Raw genomic sequence first — 25,621 nt, 5'->3', positions numbered from 1 at the left:
AAAAAAAAGTTTTCAATTTGGAAATTAGGGTTTATACACATTCCATGTCCCTGCACCGTAACAAAGCAGTATATACAACTATGAGGGGAGAGGGATTTCAGTATCACTGCTAGTTTCAGCATGTGCTGTCAGCAGAGCTTAAAAACAGATGCAAATATCCCCAGGAACGACAAGTGTGTGTTTCTGAATGCCAGGTTACTCCCATGTGAAGACTTTAAGTGCTGTCTCTTCAAATCGGATGTAAAAACACACATGACAGAGTTTTGCAACATATGGGCATTTTGTACAAACATTGGTAGATATACCCCCTTTGACAACAACACATTACTACAGTATGGAGTTGTTCTAAACAGGTTAAAGCATTCAGTCATTCAACAAAATGAAGACTAATGAACATGTTGGCCTTTCATTTAAATGAAAATCTAACAAATAACAATAACATCACTGCATCCAATGTATAAAAGCAACAATTATACATATAAAGCCAAGAAAATGATTACATATCTTGAACATTAAGGCTTTTGTCAGAAGAACAGGCTTTAAATCCATAGTTATCTTCAGTGGTGTCCGTCTATCAGTCATTTTACAGGTTGTTTTTCCTGCATATGTGTGCTCATTTGCATTTTCTGACATGTGTCCACTGTGCCCTCATTTGCAAAACACCAGCATTAGTCTTCATCACTGCTCCACGCATCCTGAAAGGCAGGGTTCACTGAAGTCTGGCCAGCAGCACCCTGCGGGAAACGAAACATTCAGCTCAGGATCGTGCCTGATATCGCTTATCCTCTGCATCAACAATAAATAAATCAACCACTTGCACATATTTACATGAACCACAACAATAAATGAATATAATAGGAATGAAAACTTACTGGGTAGTTACATGTCCATGCAAAATGTTCCTCATATCACACAGTAGCCAAGTGATGACATACTACTGCCTAATGTATCTGGTCAATGAACTAGTTCAACTGGAAAAAATTCCAGATGTGACGTAGTGGTTTGTAAGTTATTAAGTATTACTAGAATGCAGCATATCATAACAACGTTTAGTGCATTCTTGAGTATTTCGGTGTCACGTTGATGTGTCATAATGTCAATTCCTTAAATGGCATATCTGAGGGCTCATTTCCGGTACAAAGTTGAAGATAAGGTACTTGGTGCTGCTTTCACATCGAGCCTTTATGTAAATGAACTCTTACTCTGGCCCAGTCACAGACACCTTACGGGTATCATTCGTTTTGGATGCTTTTCCCAGTTAGAAAACACTGTACCTTATTTGCACCATCTGACTCTTCTTCCACATCTGATGGACGAAGGACAGGAACCCAGGCCAGGATGTTACAGTCTTTACCTCCAGTGTATAGCTCCTGCGTAAAAACAACAAAAACATCACATTTGACCCTTTTTTTAAATAAACTGCAACTGGAAATTAAAAAAGAGCAGCCACTTTGACGCGACCTCCACCTTAAAGCACTTTCAACTGTTGACATCAGCACCAGGGGCATTAATGGTCATGATCAGGGCCAAGCGTAAAGTAATTAATAGGCTCCACAGTGTCAGCACAACAAGTGAACCCATGGGACCTTTTGTCTGTTCAGTGGGACCGATCCTTGTGATTACATCATACAGTTGGCATTAGAGAAGTAAAACAGATTTTCAGACCTAGATGTCGTTTCGGAAGTGACAAGCTGCTGAACTGCATTCTTATGTCTATAACACATACTAACTCTGTATGTGAGAACTGAACCTGTATAATAATGACTGTTTCAGTTTCATACATAACTACATACAAAAGGTTTCCTGTAACTAAGGTATCTCTCAACACCAACAAATATCACTGACACTGGTACAAACAGATACTGTCGGTGAAACCAGAGAACTACTTTATGGGTATATTTTTAGAGGCTAAGCAGGCATACAGTAGCTGAAAGCAAATAAAAGGCAGATTGATATCAAACAAGTTTCAGCCATTGTAGAGGTGTTTTGGAGAAAGGAAAAATATAGAAAACACTCAGTTATGTATAAACATATAGTCAACTATCAATCCCAGCAGCAATAGCTTGGATAAAAAAAAATGTTGACATTGCTTTATACCAATTTTTCACTTGTGTATTTGTGGCATAAATGGAAATGAACTGGAAAGGGTTGACCTTTAAAACTATGCATCAGTTTCACCTGTACCACCAGGCTTTTGTTGGTTTCATCTTGCAATCATCATCAAATGACAACAAACAGAAGTAAAAACCTAGCAGGAAACTTGAGTAACAGTATGTATCTGATCATACTGTATATATCTGGCTCTGATGACAATGACAGTGTGTACTTGTGTTGACAAACATGGACACTAGTATTTGCATTTATAGAGCTGTTTTTTAATAGTCTTCCAGGTTATCTTTATGGGGGAGGTGGCTCATTTGGGTCTACTGTGGTAATTACAAATTTCTGTCTGTATGGCAGTTATGAAACAACAGCAGCTGAAGGGATAAAATAAAAAGACTGTGGGATGAAACATACAGGAGCCCAACTAGACCTGACTGGTAGTGCAAACAAACAGATAGGTGGAAATGCAAACAAAGGCAGCGCTGCAGGTTGATGATATAATGACTGTGGGCAGAGAATAGCCACTACCTGTGGCTTCAGTGTTTCTCACCTGGTAGTCTGGGTGGAACTCACAGCAGTCGACGTTGTTGTAATGACCTCTGAGCATGGTGACCAGCTCTCCCGTGTGGAGGCCGTAAACGGCGACTGAGCTGCCGCATGGTACAAACACAAACTCAGGACTGCAGCCACGTGACACTGTGAACTGTAGCCTTTTCCGACTTTCATTGCAGACCTTCCCATAATTTACCTGAGGAACAGATATTGAAGGAATATAGATTTAAAGCATCCCCGACTGTTTATGTCCAAATACTGCTTATTACACTGAATGCCAGATGCCTTTCTAGAGAAACTAAAAAAAAGCAAATCCCCACTATAGAAATCTATGGTTAAATTAAATAAGAAGACAACTTCATCATTTCAAGTCTCGTCTGTGTTCATGAGAGAATGGCACCTACATTTTTAAGATACTAGGAGTCTAGTGCAACAGGCAAAAGATGGAAAAATGTCAAACATGGGAATTGTAAAAGGAAGCAGCAGAGCAAGTAATCTGAAAAGGTGACTGTGTGAAAACCTACATCAATAACTCAGGGTGAAGTAGCAAATCTGTATTGAGTATATGTTTATGTTTTTATACACTTGACCATATTTCACCGATATAGTTTCATGATTTCTTTCTCTATTCTGAATAAAAACTGTGACATAAAAAGACACCCCATTAAAGTCAACATCAGCTTACTGCTTATTATTTAAGGTTCCTGACCAAATTTTTATTTGTGTTTCATCTATTTACAAACCAGGTGCAACAGATTTCTGAATATTCAGAAACTCCACAGATTTCAAGGAACCCAGATCATAGCTCATCACAGCAACATAAAACTGTTAAAGCTGATTTCAAATACTGTTTTATATGAACACTGACTCTTTTTGTTTTTGAGTTACCAAAAAAAATGTTGGATACAATTATTTGGAATAATTGATTCTTTTCCTAAAAAAATATTCAAGAAGTTTGAAAAAAAATGATTATTAATCTGTTTTGCCTGAACAATCCCTGTCACGTGACAGCATTCAAAATGGCTATTGAAGTATTTAACTGGTATCATTATTTGAAGTGCACTAGATCGTCTCAAGTGGGCTTGTTGAAAACACATACACTCACATCTTACCAGTGTGTTTTCCCCTGTGGCACTATTCCACAGTCTCATCCGGTCATCGGTCCCAGTGGTGAGGAGGTAGAGGCCATCGCCAGTGAAACACAGACCATTCACTCTGCCATTATGAGCCGTGTTCACTAGTTAGAGACAAGCAACAAAACTTAGCATGTGATCTCTTTCCTGCCCTGTCTTTAAGATTTTTAAGTATTTGTTCTTACCTACCTAATAACCATTACAATACATCACTGATTACATGGATTTTTTTTTTTTAAACCTCTTGTCCCCGGTTATTACACAGTATGCTTGAGGTAAACCTAGTTTAATTGCATTTCCTTCACAGCATCTCTGTCTCTGGCTTGAACACAAACAAAAACTGAGATATGAAAAACAGGTACTATATGCGCAGAATGTTGACCTCTCCTCCAGAAAAAAAAAAAAAAAACACATTTCTGCGTTAACCTGAATAACTTGAAAGTTATTAGACATAACAGATGAGAAGAGGAAAACATTCTTGTCAAACCACCTTGTTTACTGCAGTTAACTTTACACCCTAACATTATACCAGTGATAGATAATAATGTTGGTTATTAGAGATGTTATGCTCATGAATTTGGAGCAATTTGAACATCTAGATCTGGATTTATTCACCATGTCCCGATGTTTCAGCATGGTTTATATGCACCTCTGGCCGTATTGTATGTGCTAAATAAAACTATATGTATGAAGCAAAATTAGTGTTATAAAATGCAGAGGAACTTGGGCAATGAATGACTGATTAATCTGGTCAGCAGTAGAGGACATGAATGAAAGGGAAATCAGGTGATGCAAGGTGAAATTAAACACGTTATTACTGTCTGATTTTTTTTGCGTGGATGCCATTCAGTATGTGCATAACCATTTTCTCCTTATCTAAATGAGGGCAGCGATATATACCAAACACAAAGAACAAAAGAGGAAATAAAGGGGAGACAGAACAGTACCTGCCTCAGAAGAGGCTTTGGATTTGTCTCCGTTGTGTTGGTCTAATGTGAATAGACTTCCAGCAGCCCGACGCACATCCCATAATCTCACCTTGCTGTCTGCACTTAGAAGGGAAATGAAGATTGTCATTGCGACTAATTAAAAATATGTACACCCATAAAATATCTGTTGCCAAAAAAAAAAAAAAAGCTATCATTCTTTGGCTCTCATTAGACTAGGAAGTATCATACACTACACAACTATCAGCTCACCAGTGTTTGTTTTCAAAAGGTCAGTTTTCTGTTGGGATTAAATGTGCTGCTCTGTAATAGAATATCATATACTTCTCCTTTGCGGCTGTGCCACTTGTTTTCAAAATCATCCAGAGTCCAAAGGGACAGACCACGCTTATCCCTATGGGTTAATTAGCAGGTCTAATGTAGCATAAAACAGATGGGGACTGTATCTACCATATGCTATACTGACAGGGCTACTAGAGTGCCACACTGCCTATCTAGTAGCACCGTGATGCTATTATCCTTGACTCAGGGCTGCAATACATCCAGATGGCAGGAAACTGAGATGACAAGAACTGCTGCGATACAACATGGTGGAAACTCTTCTGTACCTGGTACTATTCTTTGATGTGGTTTCGAAAGCAAACTTGGTTTATCATCTTAGATGTTAAATCTTTATGCAAAAATGACCTACCTAGCACTAGCCAAGATGTACTCATATCTGGGTGACCATCGCACAGAGAGGACCTCCGCTCTGTGACCTGTAGCAGAAATTAACATTTTGTTACTTACTTGCTTGTGTCTGCAAATGTGCATATATATTTGGGAAATACAATATGAACGGTATGTCTGTGTTTGAGGCCTAGTGCACTAACCCTGCAGGACTTGAATGCATGAACCAGACTTCATGTCACACAGCTGGATTTTAGGGTTTTTGGTACCCACTGAAAACACAGGGAGAAACAGACATTTAAGGGCAACAGCATTACAAGTCTTCAGTGCCATTGTGTTTTCTTCTACCTGTCTGTCTCTTGCACTGGTGTGTTATATGTTGCTGCTGTCAACTGTGAAACTTCCCCATGGTGGGATCAATAAAGTCTTATCTTATCTGATCTTATCTTATCTTATAAAAGTCATAAAAAAATGACTTGAAATGCTCAGAGTAAAATCATCCACTGAATCACAATTTCATACATTCATACTAATCAATATCATTAAATTTTACAGATTTTAAAATTTGTGTGGGTTCAAACTGTAACAATGTGGATTAGGGAGAGGCATTTTCAAAGTGTAAAAACTGGAGTCCCAGGTTCTCCCAGATAAGGTGTGGTAAAAATGAAAAGACACTGACACTACTTCTGATACACAGGAACTCCCAGTGGGTGAACTTACCAGAGCAAAGACGACCATGCTACTTAGATCTAAATTGATCAAATTGTACAAAATTAATGAGCTGGGGATGGTTTTTAGGAAACGATTCCCTTAAAAGCCTCCTAAAAACAAAACTTTAAAGATGTTTAAAACCTGTTTGACAAGCATCTGCAACATCTCTGTGAAGGATGGGCAGCTTACATTGGAAAAAAAGAGACACTGTGATTGTAAGTGGCTTAGAAACAGGTGTGTCACAGAGACAATAAGTATGTGACAGGGTGCACATGGTGAGCATGCATACAGGTATGAAGAACCTGTTGGGGCTGTTTGGTGACTTGGAAGGAGCACCTGGATTCCTCCAGTGTCTCTGAATCTCTACGTACAAACTTCTGACCCAGTTCTATCCGCTAAAGCTATATGTCACTTTGTAACCTGTGGTAAAAGCTGGGGTACAGGATAAAGGTTGTGTCTGTGATGTAATATGGAAAAGCGCGTAGTACTTTGCTTGGGGAAAGAAACTAATGATAGACAGGATGAGTAATGACATGTTTGTCTGAAGTTCGGTCCTTCTCAGCACATATTGACAAATGTCAGCAAATGGCTTAGCTGGTTTTGTTCTGCTTCATTAAAGAAAACAAAAGATGTGCATACAGTCCCATACACACCTGCAATGAGACTATGCTTCCTGGCAATAGGGGACAGATGGTGGCTATAGACATTTCCCTCAAACTCAAAGACTTCAGCAGGCTGAGGAAATACAAAGTAAAACAAAAAGACAGAAAGAGGTGAAAATCAATCAATTTGAAGATTCAGGTATCTGTAACTATTGTGCTATGAATACTTGTGTGGAAAAAAACCTAATATTATGATGGATACACAGCTAAGATCGTACATGAAGCCACAATGTCAAATTCTAATGGTGTGCCCTGATATTTTCAGGATAAAGCCTGGAGAATAAGTTAAGTAAAAATAAAACAAAGTAGAGATAGAGGGCAACAGAGTTCAGAGCTTGGCAGGCAGCTCACCCGAGCAGCAATCGTGGTTACAATGCAAATTCCTCAGCAAATATAAAAAGCCTCTCTGTGTCCCATCTGTCAGTGTGTGCCAGCACCGACATGAACTGAGCCAATGGGCACACAAACACAGTGAAGGCTCTGTCTGAAAAAAAAATTACCACACATAGAGTATGCACACACCGATGCAAAGCACACACTAATATGCAAACACACAACTGCAATAAATTATTTAGTCAGTGTGTGTTTGTGTGAAACTGAGAAAGTGTAACACACAAAGTAAAACAAATGAAAGGTCAGTGGAGTCTTTTCTGTCCCTTCGTTGACCTTTTGAGGTAACTGTGATGCCAGTGTAACTCTAGCACAGCACAGGGCCTGCCATATGGTCTTGTGGCATAGAAAGGTAGAGAGCATGAAGCAGAAAATAGGAGACACAGGGCAAGAGAAAGTAAAGGCAGTAAAAAGAGAGAGCAAGGTGATGGAGCTATGAGAATACCATTACTAGCTAGTTACCAGATCGGGCAATCTCTTAGAGATAAGGAGTGGGACAAAATACCAGCATGAAAATTTATCATATCACTTTCTCTTGCAATACATTATCTATACACTGGTGCTAAACAACAATCTAAAAAGAATACTCTACCAACTTCACTTTGTGATCACATCTGCATCATTTTATCATAGCTGTGGAATTCTTTGAAACTGCCACCACGATGGAGTTAATACATTTTATCAGTATTCTTTTCATCTTTTTCATTGTAATGCAATAATCATCACCAAATTGCTGTATTGTGTATAGTACCTTAGTAAGCACTGTATTTTAATAAAAACAATGACTCTGTATCCCATCTCTAAGATATATGTTCAATTCTATTACTTTATTATTATTCCATATTACCACTTGCCTAGATTTCTGCAATGCACTTTATGTTGGGATCAGCCAGGTTTCCCTGGGCCATCTGCAACTGGTAAAAAATGCAGCAGCTTGTCTTTTAACTGGTCGCTGCAAATATGATCACATTCCCAATTTTAGAATCCCTTCACTGGCTGCCAGTGTGTTTTCAGATTGATTTTTAAAATTTTCTTATTTGTTTTTAAATGTCAAAATGGTCTTGTCTCCCAGTATCTGTCTGACTTGATTCAGCCACACATTCCCCCTCGTGGTCTCAGGTCAACAGATCAGCTGCTCTTAATTGTTCCACATTAAAAACTAAGAGGGGATCGGCCTTTTTCTGTAGCCGCCCCGCAACTGTGGAACGAGTTACCTTATTATGTCAGACAGGCAGACTCCTTAAATGTGTTCAAATCCAGATTAAAACCCCATTTTTCTCCTTGGCTTTTAACCAAGTATGAGATGTGGATTGTATTGTTGTCTTGTTGTCCTTGGTTTTATCATATATATATATATATATATATATATATATATATATATATATATATATATATTTTTTTTTTTTTTTTTTTGTATTGTAATATGTACATTTAGTTATTTATTGCAAATGTGTATAGCACTTTGGCCAACCTTGCTGTTATTTTAAAGTGCTTTACAAATAAAATTGGATTGGATTAAAATTCTATGCAAAGCGTTAGTTCAGTGTCACTTAATATAAATATGAAATTGATAACTCACTCAATTTCACAATATTACTCAACGTGGTAAATAACTTGGCAGGTCACAATCCTTACCTTCAGTGTGTCAGTGTCCCAGACCTTCATGGTCTTGTCAAAGGAACTTGAGACAAACATGCCTGTGTCATAAGGATACCACTGGACTGTCTCTACACTAAATTTGTGGACATGCCGGTTAGACCTAAATTTTTAAGAAAGACATGAATTATTACCAGGGTCACAAACACTGTCACAAAAACACATTCTTACATAAACTTGATAATCGTCTGCTTTTCTCAGATTTTATTTAAAATTCCAAAACACAGAACCCCTCTAAATCATTAATTAATAATATAGCACAAACTCATGTGGACTGAATGGTATAGTCAAACTCATGCTCCTTTTGTTGTGTTTATACTTTTTATGTTAATATCGGCTTTAATGGCCCAGGCCACATACACAAACATGACTCTACAAAGTGAAGCCACACAATACAGATACAACAAATGAATAAAATAGCCGTACATTAAATTACATAGAACTCATCATCTGAAGCAGACCTATTTAACAAAAGGGGGTGAAAAGCTTAATGACAGAGTACAGTGACATCTCACTGCAGGTCTGCCATCTAGTGGTTGGAGTATGTAAATGGAATAATTCTTACCTGCCTACAGTGCATATCGCCTTACAGGTGTACTCTGGCTTTCCACTGTAGTTTTCCAGGTCATAAATGACAATCACTCCATCTGCTCCTCCTGATAACATGCTGGAAAAAGAAAAAGGGTTATGGATATATCACACTTCAAAGGACAATGCATCTATTTTTTGGTATTTTTGGTTGAGTGTGATTCGTGAAACTGCCCTGAACCACATTAAATATATATATATATATATATATATATATATATACATACATATATATTTTTAATTTATCTTCATGATTTCAAGTGTTTTATGTAGTATTAATACCTACATTTATATTAAATGAGCATGGTGAGACAATAAATAATGATACATAAATCACACAGGAATTAAAACGCAAATCTACTTTCACACGGTCCTGTAGCAATTTGTCAAATATTGCATTGAACTACCTCAATTCCAAAAGATAAAGTAATAATGTAACATACTTTTAGCTGCTACAACATTTCAGATAGGATGACTTACTATCTGCCCTCTATTACATCTATGTCAATGGTATTGATGCCATTTCCATGGATTCTGTCCACATCTCTGTCAGGATTCAACTTCAGGCTGAGTACCCTGTGGAGACATAAAGAAGTAACACTGGTCATCCTGACTTATTCAAAGTATACAAATAAAGACCAAGCAGACTTTCGACCAGCATTGTGTTCTGGCTACTTTTACTATTTAATTCTACATATTAGGGCAACTACATACTGTAGCAAACATAACAGTACTTATTTATTCATACAATAGTATTGGTGAGTTAGACTATAATATTAATATGCTTTCTATGTTACATGCTCCCTATATTGTTATAAATTTACTCCAATGTAACTATAATTATGTGATATAATTCAAACTTATGTGGCAAATGTTTATGCATTTAGCTCGAGGAGTCTGTTAAGAAAAGAGATAAAGGCTAGCTTTTAGTTAATTCTCGAGAGTGAATTACCACACTCCTGGTCTTCTCTGACCTCTCACCTCCTCGTTGACTCTGCTCTTCTTAGTCGCAGAGGGTCATCCAGACCAGCCTGCCTTGCTGTGAGAAACCCCAACATTGTTCCAGAGAGTTTTATTGTTGAAGCAGGACTTGTATTTACTTTTGGCTAGTGGGCTGACCGAGCTCAAAGGCTATCATGTTAGCCACAATAAAGAAAATGTTTAATACATACAGACACTCTGCGCGCCCAGTAAGTCGTGACATTGTACGCAAAGCGGTACTATAACAAAAAATATTGTAAAAGTCCTATTAAGCTTCAATTTATTCAACTTTTCATCATTTTCTATTAGCTTCCCAAGACAGCTATCACACAAAGGGCGTCCATGTTGAAACGTAACTTCCGGTTTGTGAAAGATGCAATGATTGGCTGGTGAAGTTCAGTCATCCAATCACATAAGAGTTTATTGACATGCCCATTCACCCCATGGACACTTGCATAAACAACCTGGAGAGCCAAGACAGCTGACAAGGGATCCAAAATATACTCTTAAACCTTCGGGTAAACTGGGAATATGAACAGAATCGCAGGCGCTTTACGACGGACGTTTGGACTAGTGCGTGAGCACGTAGGGACAGACCATTTAGGAAATAAATATTACTTTGTCCCAGAACAGAAGACTTGGACAGGTAAGCTAATCCTTTAGTGGTTAAATACACTATTCTTGATTTTACTACCAACCCCCACTTTGACTAACCAGTGATAATAGTGTAAAACTCTAGCAGTAGACTTTTTTTTTTTTTTTTTTTAACCTGCTTTTGTCTCCTGTCACATGTTCTAACTTCGTTTAAGAGTGACATAAATGCTATTTAGATGGCTACTGTCCCTTGTCAATAAAGATTCAAATTCTATTATCTGTACTTTCTGTTTCCTGCAACCTTTTTCCTAAACATGTTGAAATGGTGATGACTTTACTTTCACCTTTTTACTCTTGTAGTTTAATAATATCACCAGTAGATGGCGCAACTAGCTTAATAAGGTTACTTAAATATGTTTAATAAGAGTTCATCAATCATGCATCCTGCAGTAAAGATTTTACTTATTTGGGAAGCACAAATATGGGACACGTTTATACCCGGCTTCAAAGAGGAAAGGGACCTTACTGTTGGAGCCTTCACTGTTGGAGATGAAACGATTAGTTGTCTGTGATGAGGATTTAGAAGGAGGTCATATATCCCTACTGAGACATGGCAGTGCTCCTGTATGTAATGTTCAAGCCAAGTAGTCGATCTGTGGCATCAACCTAATCCATGGTGGGATGCCAGTGGTGTCCTTCACACTGTCTTTGACTGTTTAAAGTCCAAGGACATGCCCATTAGATCTGCACACTCAAATGCTGTCTTAACACAGTTTTTTCCTCATTCACTTACATTGTCTATAGAATGTATGGCTTGGTTATGTGTAGGGAGTGGAGGAGGATTGTGGGAGAAGCGGGAGTTTAAGGAATGATAACTCAATATCTGTTACATATAGTAGGTATGCAGAACTAAGTCACAACTTAAAACAACATGGGAAAGTTCAGTGATGGTGTTAATATCTACACCTGCATATATGTATGTGCTTATGGTAGTCATTAGGAGAATTCACTCCAATTTTCTCTCGAATCATCATCAGCTGAGGTCCTTCCCAGACAAAAGGCCACAGGTCAGATGTCACAGGTTAAAGAGCATGGCCTCTGTCTGGCCCAGACATGATATGGCATGAGTTAAACAGCTTCAGGCTTTTGCTTATTAGTTGGAAAGACTTTGCCACATCATATTTGCCAGAATTATTATGCCTGACTGGAGTTCACTTTCATCCCAGATATAGCATTTGTCTAATCTGGGGACTGCACCACACAACAGTAATCTCAGATTTATTTCATTCCGCCTACACATATGGTACTTGCATTTGTCTCCCTCTCTTGGTGCCACATTATACAAGCTAGATAACGTCCAACTCTGCTTAGCACAGGCTGAATAGATATCACACAGTGCATACATTCAGGGCTTCATTCCCCAGCGGACATAACCAAGTTTTGTTTTGCAGAGGGTCCGACCTTTGGCAGGCTGCAAAACTGGTTTCTTTTTGACTGAACTTGACTTTGTGCTTCACCTTTTCTCAGCAGTTTGTGAGGAAACTTGCGCCCACCTCATATTTATAATTTATTACAAGGCTGCTCCTCCACCCCTGGCTGTCAGACTATTCAAATGAGACATCACAGAAGCCCATTTTCTCGCACGCTACAGGCTACCGTATTCACTGTCCACTCACAGTGACAGACACTGTGGAGAGATTAGGCATGCACATACACATATACATTCATAATGAACAAAAAGAGACACACAGTAGCCTCTCTTTTCTGCAACTAACTCCAACCAGCCTTGTGGAAATAAAGCAGATGCATTATTCAGTCCATATGTCTTGCTAAAGCGAGCTCTTTTTGATCTTAAACTGATAGGCCAAGTGTGGGCTCAGGGCCTTAAGGCATGGACCGCAGGGCTTTCCACTGCAGCGCATGAGTGGTGGATAAGGGAGGTGAGGAATCTTTCTCTCCTCCTCCACCTCCTCCTCCTCCTCACTGTGCTCCTCTGCCTACTTTCTCTATTCATTTGTCCATCCCTTGTGTTCACTCCATCCCTCTCTACCTTTATCCATGCTTTACTGCTCCCATTTCCTACCTCTCTCATTCTGTTAACTTTAGAAAACTGGGGCGTAAGCAATTCTCCATGTGGTTGGCTTCATATAAGGACGTTAATAGTTGCTCAGACGGAAGAATACAGTAAAATGTTTCCTTGTTTTATGCAGTTCTGTTGCATATGTTTGCAGCTACTGCTCTGACCTCTCCTGCGGTTGACCTCTTTATTTGCCTCTTGCTAGTCTCTTCCCTCCCCTGCACTGCTGCTTCTCGATTTTTCTGCTTTGAAGCCAGCTTGGTAAAGATTTCTATTGAAAACATCAGAGAAGTTGGGCAGTTTGGAGAGTTAGACAGCCAGCAGAGAGCTCTCTTTTCCCCTCTCCTCGATGCTCTTGCCCTTGCCTGCACATCAAAATGAATAGGCCTGGGTCTGAAGTACACGCCCAGAGATAGAGAATCTCTGTCTGTGCCCTTAGAAATGGTCCAACTACAGAGGCCTACTGTTTGCTGCCGTCCCATAGAGAAAACTCCGCTATAGGCTGTTGAGCCCTAGTGATTGTTGTCAATGGCAGGACTACAAGAGAAAGCCACTGGCAATCTGGCCACTGGTCTTTAGAAGGTCTTTGCCTTGGTGTTGGCTCCACAGAGTTGAATAGTGAATCCATATTCTTCTCTCTTTCTGTGTGCGTCTGTCCCCCAGGCCCGGCTCTGCCTCACGCTGCATGGGGCGCCGTGTCATGCTGCCCAGATGAAAGCAAAGCATTCTGCGGATGGGCTCATTCGTCTTCAGCAGTGGGCCTGCAGCTTTGACGCCTGCCTTCCCTCCCTTTATTTAGGAAGAGAGGCGCACTGACATTATCGGCCGCTGCAGGCACATTTGAAAATAATTGCCTGTATGATTGCTATTTTTCTTACCTCTTTGAGGAGGTGTAGCCTTTGTCTTGGAATCAATGGCTGCTCAATACTGGACAGGGGAAAGGCAGTTTCCTTTCATGTCTCAGTGAAAAGGATGTATTTTTAGCGCTATTCATTTTAGCAGTGTGTGCCATGCAGTTTTAATCTATTGGTCCTCTCCACCGTGTGGAGAATGGAAGGGATTCAGAGGTTCTTCAGAGGTGCGCCATGCTGTTGCAGAGAAAAGATGCATTGACTTGTCATCCTATCACTATCCCTCTCTCTTTGTCTATTATTTATTTGATTCCCCAGCTCTGTTCTATGAAGTGAAAAACCGAAAAGGCCTCACTTCTGCTATTTCAGGATGGGTGACTCTAGGGACTGAGTGAGGAGGTACATATGTATGTGTTTGTGTGTGTGTGTGTTTGTGCACATGTGTAGATGGTGTTTCAGTATTGTGTGAATTTTTGATTGTGAACAAAATTCATGTAGCACAACACACTTGGTGTCTGAGTATGCATCTATATGCACTTTGTATTTAAACACAAAAAAGTGATTGTGTATTTTCTCTCCGCTTCATGCCCTAACACACAAAACACAACAACAGATGGCTGCGTGTCATCAGAGCGTTGATTCAAGTTGCATATTTCCATGGAAAGAGTCACAGCGGAGAGAGACAAGGGTCCAAATGGCTGTTTATTCTGCCACAAGTCATCCCCAGGGTGTGATGAAGGAAGGCCTCCCCTACCGGAGGACACCAAGTCAGTGTTTACCATGGAATGGCTCTGTCCAGAGCTGCTACAGTAAATCATATTAATGGATCAGCAGCTTTTCAATGCATGGGGTTTAAATGAAGGTTGTTTAATCATTATAGGAAAACCAAGTGCATTTAGCTCATTTTGTTATATAGTGACTGCCAAATGTGTATTTGTATGTGGTGGGATATCATGGGGTGGCTTAACTACTTCATTAAAAAGGCATTTGAAAAGATAGATGCAGAATACACAGACACATTTATTTTTATGGTAGAACATTACAAATGGGCCTTGCTCCAGTATTTAGGCAAAGTTATTTAACACTGTCTAATCTACAATAGGCCTGTAAATGAACACATTTAGATTCCACTGGTCCCAAGTTTGAATTAATATGATCGCTTCAACCTTGTTTGGAGTACAGTGGTCGTGAGCCTCTTACGTCTTATAGACAGAAGACAACAATTTAATCAAATTAATGGACTCTTCCTCTTCCATTTGGCCTGGATGTGATTCACTGTCCGATGCACTCATGTCTGTCTGTGGTCAGATGGCCAGCAAGATGTTTTTGACACCTCAGGGCTCCTTGTCTGTCAGAAACTCACCCAGGGAAGACTGACAGACAGACCGACGTGCAAGCAGACAGCTCCTGGAGCCTGCCTCTGCTTATTCAATTCAGAATATTTTAATAAAGGCAGACAGGCAGAGAGAAATAAGGCTAGGAGTAAGGGAGGGAAAGATAAGGCCGAGGGAGGACTCATAGAGGGTGGAAAAGAAGGTGGGGTATAGAAAGTGAGTGACAAAGAACAAGGGGGATGCTGACATATGGGGTGAAATTATAGAGTGGGGGAAGAATGGAAGAGAGTGAAAGTGAAAGGAGGGTTTCTGACAGAAAGAGGGTGAAATGAGTGGGTGGAACAGGCAGACAGATAGTGGGGGAGAGAGAGAAGGTGGAGGTAGGTTAATGGAGAGAGAGAGTGGGGGGACTGAAGGTGGAATGGAAGGAACGGAAGGGGGCTGGATAAGAGTGATGGAGGTGAATAGAAAGGGGTGGACAGCTCGGTGTATGGACATCACACGCATGGGCCTCAGATGATCCGTCGGGGGTGGTTGAGGGGAGTGGAGGGTTCCACGCAACCTCACAAAGGACACTGACTTCCTGGCTCTTCCTGGTCCTTCTCTGTAACTCATCAGGCAAGGAAGAGGTTTCAAGAGGATGGGTGGTCTTAAGCGAGGAGGGGTAAAGAGTCCCCTCCACCCTCACCTGCGTTTAGTTAAAAGTAACACACTTGGGAAATCAGAGGATTCTTTTTAGCATGTTATTACTTCTGTATGAATTATTCCCCTCTGTTCTGCTGTGAGTCGCTCAAACCTCAGCGGGATCGACAGCAACAGGGACAAACAGAATGAAGGCTGAATATAAAAGCCAACAGCAGCAGCAGCAGGCCTACTTTATGCTTAAGCTCCTCCTCTCACCAGAACTGATGCAAAACAACGGCTGGCCTTTTCCCTCTAAACCTCATCCCACGTCACTAGGCTCAGGGCTAATGGGTAACCATGGTTACAGGCCTCACACATCCCTCCATTTTTTTTTTCCAGGGGAAGAGATTGCAGGGAGAGAGAGGGTGTCAGTATTGGTACCTGGTTGCCCTTGTTTCACTGATGCTTATCGGATCACTCCATCTTTATAAAGCTGTCCATTACCATGCATGTATTGGTCCCCATCCCTCTTGAGCACACAGCTCAGCTGGAAAGGAATAAACCAGCTCCAATCCAGGCTGATGGGCTTGCTGCTTCAGGATGGTTTTTTGTTCCACCACAGTGTCAGGCCCAAAGCTCGCTGCTTTATCTCGCCCTATCACGAAGACTGAGAAAGCTGCTCTTTCTGCTGTCTATTGAAAGGGGAGCTGGAATTGAATGCCGTGCTGTTACAATTGGGAGCTTTTGTCTGCTCTACAATCTGTTCTGAGACAAATGAACATGGGTGTTTCTCAGGACAGATGTCAGGTTTGATGGGGAAGGAGCATAGGAAGTAGTCCACCAGTTGGACGCGGATGCAGATGGCTGGTGTTTTCTCTAGTGTGTATGTGTTTTTTTTTAAATAGATGATGCCAATAGAAGTGTGTTCCTCTGACATCTGCCTCTGTAATCAAAGACAGAGCAGCAGGAAGGCAGCACAGTGCAAGACGCCCGGAATGACATTGTCGAGGTGAAAAACCTCTCGGGTCGCCCCCAGCAGTACTCACCTGGGAGCTGATGTGTGAAGTTAGAGGGGGTTTTGTGTGTGTATGTGTATGTGTGTGTGTGTGTGTGTGTGTGTGTGTGTGCTGAAGCAGGTGATGGAGTTTATCAGGGTGTGTTCAGGGTTCAAAGAGCAGCCCTCGGAGCATATCACGTCTTATTCTAACGAACAGGAAGGATAGGTGTACCTGCGGTTTGATTGGTTACCGATTCCAGCTGCCACGGCAACCCCTCACCCATCCTGCCTCCCTGTCTCCTCCCTTCCTCCTATCCTCCCCTCCCCCCTCCCGGTTTCACAACTAGGCTCACAGATGAGTCGCGCTCAGACAGGTGAGATGGCTCATGAATATTTATGTGGTGGGATTTCTTCCCTCCCGACTCTGGCCCCTCCCCCTCTGTAACGCAGTGCTGCGTTTGTCCTTCACGGTAAGAGGCAGCGTCCTCGCTCCTGTCCCTCAGGTTAATCTGCCTGCTCTCTAGCCAGTTGTGTGTACGTGTGTGTATGTGTGTCGGTGTGTATTTGACTGGTAAGTAGGTTCCCCCTAGTGACTGATGAGAAGGCAGACCTGTCACATGGGGACCTGCTGAGATAGAGAGCTCCTAACACCCTTCATACCCCTCTCTCTCTCTCTCTCTCTCTCTCTCTCTCGCTCGCTCGCTCGCACACACACACACACACACACACACACACTCAATCTCATTCAAGGTGGGGGTGAAGGAGGACACAGGGTGGAAGTATCAACCTGAAAGCACTCAGTTCTGAACTGTGAAGTGGAAAGATAGCTGGCATGTAGTTTGGTTATCATTAATACAAATAATGATAAATAATAAACAAAATGTAATGCACTACATGGTATATTATTTATTTTATCACATTTTTTCATTTAAATACTTACTTCAAGATGTTATTCTTTCTGCTGGTCAGCAAAAAAAAAAATTAAGCTGTATTATTAGGAACTGATGATTTGATATTGATTAGAAATTAAGAACCCTGATTATATCAATATCAATTTCTGATGTGTTTTTTTTCCCTTTTTGTAAGCTATCAACGTGTCATATCCCCTTTACTAACATTAAAATTTAAGCTTAACATTTCATACGGCTGCTTCATTAGAATGAAATGACATTACATGACAATATGTCATGTTCAAAGGAAAGATGAAGGTGATGAAAACAACTGTGCTACCTTACAACATCATCTACTACTTCATCTTGTGTTATTGTTTTGAGTGAGAGACCCCTAGTGGCAGAAATGGTACAGAATATGTTTTTAATGAGACGTAATACAAAGATCTCTTTAGGGCTTTGGAATAACCTTTTTTTGGTCTTTTTTTTTTGGAGTAAAGTGTCTTTTGATTAATAAAAAAGTATCTGTTTTTGGGGGGGGGGTGTTCATGTGTATGTTTTATGTACATATTGTCTTAACATTTCAGTTCTGTTCAGTTGTAAAATTTATGGGGGGAAAAGGATCTATGAATTAACTGGAATTGACAGAGATCGTTAGTTGCTGACAGCCCCTGGAGCTGAGAAATCATTATGCAAAAATTGTTCCAGGACAGCCAATTGTGTTATGCTACATTAGGTTAAGATTAGTCTTATATTGCTTTCTGGGGTAGGACCAGTGCCCACAAGTGAGGTTGTTGCTGTTTTGTTTTTAATTTTGCACTGTTTTAAAGCTAAAACATCTACTCCTATGGGACGATTACATATTTTTTTGAAGAGCAGTGGGTTTCTTTTGAACTTTTGTAGTAAACATTACATTACCCTGGCCTGTGTTTTGTTTTTTTTTTTTCCTTGTCCTAGATCAGGCAGTACTGGGAGAGCCAGATTCACCCTTTCAGACTGACAAACCTCCTCCCAGTATGTATGTGGTAGGAGGATCAGCCGTGTTTCATAAATATATGTACATACTGTATTTGTTATTCAAATCCAAAAGCCGTGGTGGAAGGGGTTTAGTCATGCTGCAAAAGCAGCAAGACAAAAAGTGATCCATGTTGTGAAACAGAGAGTAGAGGGGGATGTTAAGCTAGCAGAGACAGATAGGAACATAGAAAAAGTGGGCGCCTCTCTTTATGGTTATTAGTTAGGCATTAGCTGTAGCTAAGCACATTGCTGCTGGGGACTGTGTCATATTGTACCATTTCAGTCTGCTGCCACCCACACCCACTGCAAATATGGATACGATCTGTTTATAATTAGCATACCTGTTAAATGTATTTGTTAGTATTGCCTAGAGAACCCAGCCTTTGTTTGCTGGCAGTTGTTTTTGTTCTGCTATCGTGGGGGTTTTCTAGGAAATAGTTTCTCTGAAGACATTTTAAGGCATACATGTAAAACAAATGCAAGGATCACAGAAAGCATTTTCCATATCGCAGGGCCTGCTCTGCTGATAAGGTGAGAGAGTGCAGTGTGTTGTCAGACCTGGATATCACAGAACTAAAGCTGCAGAACTGGAGCCTGCGAAGCCCTATAGTAACAATCTAGTGGGATCCTAAGCAGAACCAAAGCAATACTAGCCTAATTAGCTGACCTGATTATTATATAGGCTGGATAGAATATGGAATATAATCATCTTCATAAGGAATAATAACAGAACATTATCTGCGTGAAAAATGTTTCTTTCCCTGCAGTCCCATTAGTTTTAAACAAAATAAACTTGAATGCACAAGTGATGCAGCCTCTACTTTTTCAGAGTGCCGTCGTTCAATCATCCCAGCGCCATAGCTATCTGTTATAGCTGAAGTAAACATTAAGGCCATCAGTCTGCGGTGTGGATGGAGGTGTTTGGCTCCATTTGTCCATGTCCAGTCAGCTGCAGAGAAACGGTGATGGAATCCTGACAGATTGTCTGTGTTTTGGAGCGTGTTGTTTTCCTTGCCCTTCCATTTCTCTCCTCCTAGCCATGTTTGCCATGCATCATCACTCTTTCTCTCTCCCTCTCCCTCCTTCTACCTCCTTCTTCCTTGCCTCATTTCTCAGAGGGATGGGAACGATGGATGGACATCCAGCTACCTGCGAGGAGGAACTATGGAAACACAGCTCTTGTTATTACCGAACACTGTACCAAGCACTGTAACAGCACACAAACCACAAGTCTCTCTTATTCTGACTCTTTTGAATTCTCCTGCTCTCTTATTCTGTCTCTATCTCTCTCCACGCCCCCTCCCTCTACCTCCATCTTCATGTCATTGTGTGCCAGCCAAACTTGTCTAATCAGCAGATTCGACCAAAATAATTGGCGGTGGCCTTGCTGCTAGCGAGCGTCGTGCTGTATACAGATAGGGAAAGGAGCACTTAATATTCCACGCAGCTTGTGCCTCTCCTGTTCTCTGTGATATCTGACCTCTTTTGTCTCCTGCTCGGCTTGATGTTGATTTTGGAGGGCATTGTTAGCCAGAGCGCTGTGATTGGAAGAAGTTGTCAGTGAGGGGGGCTGTGGTTGGTGGGTTAAAGGGAAGCTGATTTGCATAAAGGCTTAGCCCAGATTTGGAGCCACTCAGCGAGATCTGAGGAGAAGGGCCCGAGGGCCACGAGGTAATCATCCATGGCCTGTCACAGCACTGTCATCCCTCTGTGTATTTGTGTGTCTGTCTGTGTGTGTGAGGCAGACACAGAGCATTGTGTCTGTACCTCTTTGTGTTTGCTTGTATTCCTTTGCGTTTTCGGTGCATCATTGTCGAGCATCTCTATCTCACTCTCACCACTCTTACTATCCTTCTCATTTTTTCCTTTTTTTTTTTTGGTTTCCCAGGAAGGCTTGTCCGTGCCAAGCGGATGGTAGAAGCAGCCAATCCTGCTGAATATGAGTATATGGAAGGGAGCATTCCGATGGAGTGGGACGGTAAGTGTGCACTGCAGCATCACTGTTACATACTTTAACTATCACTTACATGGGTAAATGACAATGTTAACAAAAGAGCTACCCACCAGAGTACACAAAGTGTTGCACAAATAAAATAGAATAACAAATTCATGGCTCCATCTATCGGGGCCTAGGCTAATCCATTGATTTTTTTTTTTTTCTTTTTTCATACCACAAGATGGGGGTTGGGAAAAATGTATTCATGAGTTTATCAAAGATGCCTTCTGCTGGTGTTATACAACCGTACCATAAAATAGTGTTTCAAATTTCTTACAACTGGATACAAACTGTTCCCTCTGTCTCAGACTGGCTTTATCCACCTTAAACCCCTCATCCTGCTTCGCCCCATCCCTCATGCATTTTCATCAGGATGCAAATAAGAAAGGGATAAAAGAGGCCCAGAATCCCTGCGCTAGCTGGAGGAAGAGTTAGAAAATCTCTCTCTCTCTTTCTCTTTCTCTCTCTCTCTCTCTCTCTCTGGCTGCCTTTAACCTGCTCTGCTGTGCAGCCAGCTCAGCCAAAATAGAGCTCCTTAAAGAGAAATAAAAAAGATGACAGACACACACAGTTCTACTCAGGAGGAGAAAGAAGGACAGAGGTATTGATGGAGAATGACAGAATGTGTACTTTCAAATTCAAAGATCAGAGCAGATCTACACTTTTCTCTTGTGAAAAGCGATACTCAGTGGCCCTGCACTGCCTTCACTAAAGCAGTATTAATGTGTAGCATGTGTATAGCTTGGATGTGTTACCATTCTGCTTCTTTTCCCTATAGTTTGCTAAGTGAAATGAAACAAAATAAAACCTTGGATACAGTCCCCCAACTAGGTCGTTTACTCAGTAGCTGCACCAATCTACTTACTGTAATGCCCTGAAACTGAGTGATGCTATGGCTGTACTCTTTAAATATGACTGCAGGTTTTGTTTGTGCAGCGTGTGTTTGTGTGGGTGTTCTCACTCTTTTTTTTTTTTTCTTACCTACCCTCTCCGCCTCCTTCAGCTTGGATCCGAGGCAGACGGAAGGAGCCCCCCTCCATCGAGGTACGTCTCCCCGAGCCTCCCCGCTGTGCTGATGGTTGGACTCTTGGGGACTGGTTACAAGGGAGGAAAGAAGCAAAAGATGGAAGGAAAACGGCTTTGATTTGTTTTATCTTACAGTTTCGAACTGAATCCAGGAACTTTGGGGGACAGGTGTTAAAATAAACAGCAGCTGAAGTGCATTGATGGCGAGACTGAGAGCAAAGACAGCCTCTGAACAAGGGGCTTACTGACACCATGTCCTAGTTTACTTTCTTTTTTCCAGCAGAAGCCTGCATCTCAGCTTTTTGTGTTTTATTTCTGGCAGTCTAGAAGATGGGAATGGTGAAGGAGTGCAGTTTTCCCCTCATGTACCTCTCACTGGGTTTATTGCTCTTTAAATGTGAGAATGCTGGAAATTATTTGGCCAGTGAAATGTGGGTCTATAGGAAATCCCTTGGAAGGCCAGTACCCAGGCAGCTCTCTTCACTCTTTCTATCGCTCTGTCCTTTCTCCGTGCCAGTGGCCAATGCCATCCCCTGTCTCTATTGCCAGAACATTCTATTCCAATTTTCTGCCTTGCGTCTGCCCAATAGCTGCCATCGACAGCTGGACAGTGTTGATGTGGCCAAGGCTTCACTCCCAGCACATTACCCTACCCCTTGTCACGCTCCCTCTCTTCCCGGTCCAAGCCGACATAAATTGATTGGATTAAATCCTGTCATTAACAGGCTGGAAAAGCAGCTCAGTATGTTTGTCTCCCTCCCCAAAGCGGGGCTTTTTGGCCACAGCTTTCCCCTCTCTTTTCCAGTCCTTCAGTTCTGCCAACACACAACAGCATTATGCCCAGTCCTCCCTTCCTTTTTGGCCTTCTGTGTTGGGGAGAGGCTAACATCACTGGACACTAGCCGTGGCTCAAGTGGGTAACTATTCCACTGGTGGACTATGTTCAGGTTATAATTGTTTCCATGAGTTGGAAAGGTTGTTTATATTGTGAATACCTCCTGTCATGTTCGTTTACCTATCCTTTCCAAGCACTACACTTTCAACCAGGGTTTATTGGACCAGCGTAGGTTAAGTGAACTCTAGTTCTCTTCTAGTAAATGCCCTGCTTCAAACTCTCTGCATACACTCATTTATTCCTGGAAGCTGCCATGTGAAACAGCATCTTCTGCTTTTGACCTGCAAGAACTCTAAAGAGAGTTTGCACTTTGTTCCAAGACAAAGCAGAGGTAGTTGATTAAAGATGAGAGAATTATGACCGGTCCAGTTTTGCATGTCAGTTTGGGCTTTCCAGTAAATTATCTTGTTGTCAAACTCAATCATCATTCTCAAGTGACGCTGAAATTCCAGCTTTACTTTTCCAGCTTCACAGAATTTGTTAAATGATTTTGATAGATGTTTTGTGTTTTGGCACAGATAGGACTATTTTGATAATGATTTTTAGCTTACCGGCCTGTTTTTTAATGCGAACAGTTATTACGAATCAGCAAAATAATTGCAGTTGATCTCAAATTACACTGGTCTATAAGTAAAATACTTCCAGAAATAGTGGAACAAAAGTGTTGGTTGGCTATACAGTAGTTTTCAGTAAACAGTATTCTGTTACAATTTGAAATCTATGAATCAATGAGGGAACGGGGTTTTACTGCAAAAGAATGTTTGTTTCTGAGCTACAATTCCTACTTAAAAACTCTGAACATTCCAATACATTAACTTTTCTGATTCCTCCAGAGGTAAGATTTGCAAACCTCTTATACATAAAAATGATGTATACATGTAATGACACTTTATATATTCTATCGTATAAAAGGGAAGTTGAATCTGACTGTGTGTCTTGGGCATCACACAAAATCCGGAAAGAGCTGACTGCTGCAGTTTGGCATCCTTATGTATTTTTGGTCAAGGAAGAGACTACTGAAAACAGCAAATTGATAGGACCAACATTTTGGGAGATATTAGTAATTTTGGTATACAGTGGCCCCCCCAATGGCCAATCATGTTGCTATGCCCAGAATCAGAGAATCATCATTGAAGTAGGTTACCTAGCAACAGATAAATAGGGCTACGTTGCCATGGTGTCAAATTTCATGTGCAGAAACATACATGCGAGCTGAGAGGTTATTCAACTGTGGAATTTATCAAGAAAGTAAAAGAATGAACTGTATCAGAGGATCTAGAACCCGTGGTTCCCCACGGGTCAACGCGCTAGTATCATATATGTTGAAAACATTGTCACATCAGCACTTTTGCCAATAGTTTTCCAATCCAGTGTATCAAAGTATGTAACACTGAGAACATTTTTATCTCTGAAGCAAATAATTTTCAAAACTATGTACACGAACGCCACTGTATAATAAGATGATCATGTGATAATGGTAACCAGCTTGATCACAGGCCATAATTTTAAATGCATGTCTCTGTTTGTGTATTACATATATATAGGAACTGGAAAGGAATGAGTTCTACAGGGAAGACATAAAGCTAAAGGCCAAGGAGGTGGAGGAGAGAGATCTCATCGAACGAACTAAGGAGTACGAGGAAGGTCTGGTGGCGACTCCGAGGACTGTGGCCACAGGCCATGCAGCCACTACCAGCTTTGGCAAGCAGGAGGTCAGTGAGGAGCCCACCAGCACCGGAGACACCTTTCAGCCAGGCTCCTGGATGCCGACTTCAAAGAAATAAATGGACACACCCTCATAAACCGAGAGCTGTAAAATCCAGCGGAAACCCCTGTAATAAATACTCCCTCCATAAAAGTGAAATTAAAATTCTAATATTCTCAACACGTTTCATTATAATGCAGTACAATGTGGTATTTTTAAATATTACTTCTAGAATTACATTAATTACCACAGATAACTCTTCTGTGCAGTCACAGTATGTTTCAGATATTTACTGTTTTATTCAACAGTGTTACATTATAAAAGGGGTTGTATATTTTTCTAGTCTCTAAGAGTTGTGTATATAAAGCAGGGAAACTGAAAAGCCGCCAGCTTATTGTAATAAATTAAAATTGATAGCAATCAACCTTACCCTGTTACACTAAATATGCTCCATCTATGAACAAAATAAAATGTAACTTTTTCACTAAAAAATAAAATGTTTTTATTTTATGAGATATATGTAAATTAAGACATGAACAATTTTGTGTCATCGAGCTGTTGTTCAATTAAATACTGTTAGGATCTTTTTTTTTTTTTTTTTAACATGGAAATTTCGCTGATTTGTTCTGAATCATGTCATTTTTGTGAATAATGTAATCTTGATCCTGGCTGGTGCATAATTCATTCCCTTGCGCATTGGCCACAGAACAGCATTCCAAGAAGCTGGCGGTTGTTGAACAAAGATCGAGCAGAGCAGATACAAGTTAACAGAGCAGCTTAAGTTGGGATCTTGCAATTCAGTCATGGTGTAACTACACACCCATGCTGTCTTACATGTGTACTTGTAAAGTGATACTACACTAAACTGAAGCATGGACAAGTCATGTTTCCTGGAAACAAATGTACCAAAATGTGCTGTGTCCACTGCCTGTATCTTTTCTTGGATTTTTACATTTTTAAAGCTGCCTTGCAGACTAATCACTATTTCACATACACAATACAGTCCCCCAAAGGATTCTTAACACATTAATGCTGCGTTTTTATACTTTTAAACATAAGTCAAATTCACATTTTAGCTTCATATAAAACAAACATAAGAATCACTGATAGAATTGTTCTTTCTTTTCAAGCAAGCAGTTATATTAAGTCATTGTGATAGTGTTCTAAGTTTTGACAGGAAACTGATTACTGGCAGATGGAAGACTTTAGATAAAGGTGTATTG

The 25,621-nt window shown here is 40.7% G+C and overlaps 2 protein-coding genes across 2 annotated transcripts; one reads left to right on the top strand and one right to left on the bottom strand.

Annotated features, from left to right (window-relative positions):
- Positions 1-390: 390 nt before the first annotated feature.
- On the bottom strand, positions 391-10,757 carry ercc8 (excision repair cross-complementation group 8). The gene is made up of 12 exons (XM_030144495.1): positions 10,393-10,757; positions 9,892-9,987; positions 9,389-9,490; positions 8,803-8,926; positions 6,769-6,850; positions 5,608-5,676; positions 5,427-5,493; positions 4,736-4,839; positions 3,768-3,892; positions 2,654-2,851; positions 1,275-1,370; positions 391-734 (listed from the first exon to the last, which is right to left on the bottom strand). The coding sequence occupies exons 1-12, from the start codon at positions 10,467-10,469 to the stop codon at positions 669-671; spliced, it is 1,206 nt and encodes a 401-aa protein (XP_030000355.1). The 5' UTR covers positions 10,470-10,757; the 3' UTR covers positions 391-668.
- A 62-nt stretch (positions 10,758-10,819) lies between these two features.
- ndufaf2 (NADH:ubiquinone oxidoreductase complex assembly factor 2) lies at positions 10,820-25,278 on the top strand. Its single transcript, XM_030144496.1, has 4 exons — positions 10,820-11,038; positions 20,665-20,754; positions 21,776-21,816; positions 24,238-25,278. Exons 1-4 carry the CDS (start codon positions 10,924-10,926, stop codon positions 24,475-24,477), a joined length of 486 nt encoding a protein of 161 aa, XP_030000356.1. The 5' UTR covers positions 10,820-10,923; the 3' UTR covers positions 24,478-25,278.
- The last annotated feature ends 343 nt before the right edge of the window (positions 25,279-25,621 follow it).

Source organism: Sphaeramia orbicularis, chromosome 9 (assembly GCF_902148855.1).
Source record: "Sphaeramia orbicularis chromosome 9, fSphaOr1.1, whole genome shotgun sequence".
In the NCBI taxonomy this organism is placed as follows: domain Eukaryota; kingdom Metazoa; phylum Chordata; class Actinopteri; order Kurtiformes; family Apogonidae; genus Sphaeramia; species Sphaeramia orbicularis.
Note: the sequence above shows the minus strand (reverse complement) of the source record. Positions and strands in the feature narration are given on the sequence as shown.